Here is a 4,808-nt window from a genome sequence, read left to right as displayed (position 1 = left end):
AAAAAAAAAAAAAAAAAAGTGAAGTTATTTAATCTATGTTGGCATTGAAACAGCACTCTATTTCTTCTTTTAAAAAAGGAACCTGTGGCAGGAGGATCTCTTGAGGCTAGGAGTTCAAGGCCAGCCTGGGCAACATAAATAGATTCTCAAAATAAAACCAATAAAAGAAAATGCTGGAATAGTGTTGTACGTGTTGTAAATGTACAGCTCTATGGATTTTTACAAACTGAATACACGTGTGTAACCGGCGTCCCATTAAGAAACATTACCCGCATCCTAGAAGCCGCCCTCAGTGACATATCCCTGTTTTTCTTGTCAGTGCCAGAGCACAGTCTAACCTCTTGGTCAGCCAGGATGTGCCTTCCTTGTATTAAAAACTTGCACTGATAATGGAAATGACTTGGGGACGCAGTTCAGCAGATGTGCTTGTAGGCGGGCAGCCACGTGGATGGGCTAGGAGTGTGGCTTGTGTGGGGTTTCAGGCTCCGGGGGTCTCTTAGCATCGTCTCCCTTTCCATCCTGGTGTGTGTGTGTGTGTGTGTGTGTGTGTGTGTGTGTGTGTGTGTGTGTGTTGAACAGAGGTTCCTGCCTAGTCACTCCAATTCTGAGTCCTCATTCCCAGCAGCCCCTTTCCTGGAAGCTCTCACCTCTCCATTCTCCGGGGGATCCCCATTCCCGAATGTGCTGGTTACCACCAGCACCAGCGTCTCGTGTTCAAGGGACACCACATCGTACTCATCCATACACAGGACCTGTGGGTGGGAAGACAGATATCCTGGGTTCTGTGACCCCCAGAGGCCCTGTCCTCCTCACTCTGGCCTCCCTGGCAGTGCAAGATTCAGGCCCCAATTTGATCTCTAAAGACCTGTGGTTCCGGGTGTCAAGTCACACCTGTGAGTCCTGACTTTTAACACTTCCTGTCCTCCAGGGCACCCCTGAAGATACTGATAGAGCCCCCTCTTTCTAGCTCCCTGCTCCCCTGGGTTCAGCCCTACCCGGGGATCAAAAGCCTTCCGGAAAAGTCTCCCCAGCTGCTGTGCGTAGCTCTGGGCCCGGCCGGTCTCGGAGCCGTACAGGATTGTCGCCTTCACTCGCTTCGCCATCACGGTGCCCATGAGTGAGGCGGAGATCTTCACGGCACTGCGGGAGAGGGAGGCATGAGGGTGTCCCAGGTGCACAGAGGCAGGGCCTCCCCAGGCAAGGGTCCACTCCCCTCACAACAGGGTTTTGGGGTACTGAGTGGGGCCCAGAACGCTGCTGGGGCAGGGTCCCCCAGGGTGCATAGGGGAGGGCAGTGCTCCTGGGTACCCACTTGGCCACTTCTTTAAAGGTCTTCTTCCTGGTGATGCCAGTGCCCTTGGCCGCACTCCCCTTCCAGGGGTCTGGCTGCAGAGAGGTGATGGGGTTGGGAGGGGAGGTAAAGAAAAGGAAAGGTTAGAGGTCCCCAGGGGCTGCTTAGAATTAGAGCTGGGCCCAGGCTGGCAGAGCCATTTAGGGTGGGCACCTGGTAGCGGAAGGCTGGGGACAGGAAATAGTTGACCATCTCCTGATGGAAGACAGGAGTGAGGCTGCCTGAGATGGGGGGCACGATCCAGGCCCAGTCTGCAGGGCAGCCCCCCCTGGCCTTCTGCTCATTCTCCAGGTGCTTCATGAAGGAGGCTGTGGCGGCGTGGTGGTCCACAATGGTGACTTTGGCCAGCTGGAAGGGAGAGAGCGGGGAGAGGCTCAGACCAGACCCACAGACCTCGCCCATTCTCCCTCCACCACTCCTGTCACCCAAAACCACATGTGCCTAGGTTACCCCATATCTAACACACCCTGTGTCCCCTCAAACCACAATGTCGCCCTCACCCCAAACTGCATCATGCATGGTCATGCTCCAAGTTCAACATGAAACAACAGCTCTAATCTCCAGCATCTATATGCCTGGCCCCCAAACCAAACAGCCCACAGAAATTCTCAGCAGGCCCCGGTTTCCTCAAACTATGACTCCTGGTGTGCCCTCAATCCTAGTATTCGTTTCCAGGATCCAGTGGGTCCCTAAAAACTAAAATACCCAATATGCCCTGAGAATCAATATGATTGGGCATGCTGTAAACAGCAAGGTCCCTGGCACACAGTAAGCCGCCAGATGACAGCGCCTGGAATAGTACCTGCCCTGTCCCCAAACCGCAGGCCAGTGTGTGCCACAGTACTGGGACTATGGAACTTCTTCTGTCTGTCCAAATCCTGCCCCAGTTTCTAAACGGCTCCCTCTCTTCCATCCCCCGCCCCTGCTGCCCCTGCACGCAAACCCTTTGCCTTCCTGGCCAGTCTGGGCCTATGCACCTGGTAACTGTGCAGCACGGCCACGTTGATTTCCACCGCTGCCTTGTCTTTCCATAGGGACGAAGTTGTCCGGGTGTCCAGGTCCATGCAGACAGCCACGTCCTGGGGCAGGAGGGTGTGTGGCATCGGTAGGGACAGAGGTGATGGGGGTGGGGTGGGGAGACTATCTGTTTCCCACGCATGGCTGGAAGGAGTGAGGTGGGTGGTGTCCATTGGGAGGCCTGGCTGTCGAGTGGACTGGTTCAGGTTTTTGCCTGCAAAGGCACCTCAGAGCAGAGAGGGATCTTGGCCCAGTCACTCTTCAGCCCTGGGCTTTAATTTCTCATCTATAAAATGGGTCTTAACCTTTTCCGAGTCAAGGTCCCCTTTGAGAATCTGATGAAAGCTCTAGAGCTATGGGTCCTATACCTGGAAGAACAACTACATGTTCACACCTATGCCCATGCTCCCCTCACCCACCCACTGACGCTGACACCCACCCACAAACCCACACACTGACACCCGCCCACCCCTACAAACCCACAATTTCACACTCACTGCCTACACACACCCACACTCACACCCACACCTACACACCCACACTCTCACACTCACCCCTACACACCCCCACAAACCCACACTCACCTACCGCTGCAAACCCACAAACCAACACTCACCCACCCCCACAAACCCACACACTCATACTCACCCCCTACACACCCACAAACCCACACCCACCCACCCCCACAAACCCACAGTCTCTCACCTACCCCAACAAACCCACATACTCACATTCGCCCCCTACACACACCCANGCGCCCGGCCTATTTATTTGTATTTTATTTTGAGTAGAATTCTTGCTTTGTCACCCACCTAGGCTGGAGTGCAGTGGTGTGATCTCGGCTCACTGCAACCTCCACCTCCCAGCTTCAAGCAATTCTCCTGCCTCAGCCTCCTGAGTAGCTGGGACTACAGGCATGCACCACCACGCCCAACTAATTTTTGTATTTTTAGTAGAGATAGGGTTTTGCCATGTTGGCCAGGCTGGTCTTGAGCTTCTGACCTCAAGTGATCTGCCCACCTGGGCCTCCCAAAGTGCTGAGATTATAGGCGTGAGCCACTGCGCCTGGCCTGGCAGTTTTATTTTTTAAAAAAGAGATTCAACATGCATCTACCCTATGACCTACCAATTCTACTCCTAGGTATTTATCCAAGGGAAATAAAAACATAAGCCCACAAAAGCCGGGTACAAGAATGTTCATAACAGCTTTATTCATAATAGCCCCGACCTGGAAACAGCCCAAGTGTCACCAACAGGAGAACGGATAAACAAACTGGGGATATTCACACAATGAACGGCACTCGGCAGCAGAATGAGTGAAATACTGAGTCACGCAACAACACGGGTGGGCCTCAAAAACAGACTCAGCAGGAGATGCTATAACATTGCGTGCTTCCATCCCAGTGCTGTTCTAGAGCAGGTGAAACTAATCTGTGGTGACAGACACTTCTGACAGAGAGACAGACTGGAAAGGGATTCACGTGAGGAACTGATGAGGGAACTTTCCAGGGTGATGAAAATGTGCTATGCCTTGTGAAGGCTGTAGCTTATATGGGTGTCTATACACCTTTATGCTAAAAAAAAGTCAATTGCTGGTGCTATTTTTCTTTAAAAGGTAGGTCAGAATGGAGGCTGAAATGGACACTAAGGCAGCAAAAAGGCTTTCACCAGATTCAAGCTTGCTTATGATACTGAGGGCCAGGTGCAGTGGCTCACGTCTGTAATCCCAGTACTTTGGAAGGCCGAGGCAGGTGGATTGCTTGAACCCAGGAGTTAGAGACCAGCCTGGGCAACATGGCGAAACCCCATTTCTACAAAAAATACATGGCATGCGCCTGTGGTCCCAGCTACTTGGGAGGCTGAAGTGGCAGGATTGCTTGAGTCTGGGAGGTTGAGGCTGCAGTGAGCCATGATCATACTACTGTACTCCAGCCTGGGCCACAAAGTGAGACCCTGTCTCAAAGGGGAAAAAAAAAAAGAGTACTGAGGAGGTACTTAGTGCTAATAAGGGCTTTAATGCCTAGAAGCTGGAGCAGGTAAGACCCAGAAATGAACCTAGCCTGGGGCAGCTCAGAGACACCTACGCTTGCAAGAGAAGGCATTCAATGATGGCACTCTAGCTTTGTGTTTCTTTTTAAAAAGTGAAGTTATTGGCCGGGCGCGGTGGCTCAAGCCTGTAATCCTAGCACTTTGGGAGGCCGAGACAGGCGGATCACGAGGTCAGGAGATGGAGACCATCCTGGCGAACACGGTGAAACCCCGTCTCTACTAAAAAATACAAAAAACTAGCCGGGCGAGGTGGCGGGCGCCTGTAGTCCCAGCTACTCAGGAGGCTGAGCCAGGAGAATGGCGTAAACCCGAGAGGCGCAGCTTGCAGTGAGCTGAGATCCGGCCACTGCACTCCAGCCTGGGCGACAGAGCGAGACTCCATCTCAAAAAA

The 4,808-nt window shown here is 52.8% G+C and overlaps 1 protein-coding gene across 1 annotated transcript in view; it reads right to left on the bottom strand.

Moving 5' to 3' along the window:
* The window catches only part of NOS3 (nitric oxide synthase 3), a 26,920-nt gene that overhangs the window by 12,627 nt on the left and 9,485 nt on the right, over positions 1-4,808 (bottom strand). The window contains exons 9-13 of the mRNA XM_017876616.1: positions 2,329-2,430; positions 1,505-1,699; positions 1,313-1,386; positions 996-1,140; positions 648-752 (exon numbers count right to left, since the gene is read on the bottom strand). Coding sequence (XP_017732105.1) covers positions 648-752; positions 996-1,140; positions 1,313-1,386; positions 1,505-1,699; positions 2,329-2,430 — 621 coding nt within the window. The remainder of the gene's footprint in view (positions 1-647; positions 753-995; positions 1,141-1,312; positions 1,387-1,504; positions 1,700-2,328; positions 2,431-4,808) is intronic.

The sequence above is a fragment of the Rhinopithecus bieti genome, unplaced genomic scaffold, assembly GCF_001698545.2.
Source record: "Rhinopithecus bieti isolate Rb0 unplaced genomic scaffold, ASM169854v2 scaffold_10656, whole genome shotgun sequence".
Taxonomy (NCBI): domain Eukaryota; kingdom Metazoa; phylum Chordata; class Mammalia; order Primates; family Cercopithecidae; genus Rhinopithecus; species Rhinopithecus bieti.
This window is presented reverse-complemented; position numbering and strand designations above follow the sequence as displayed.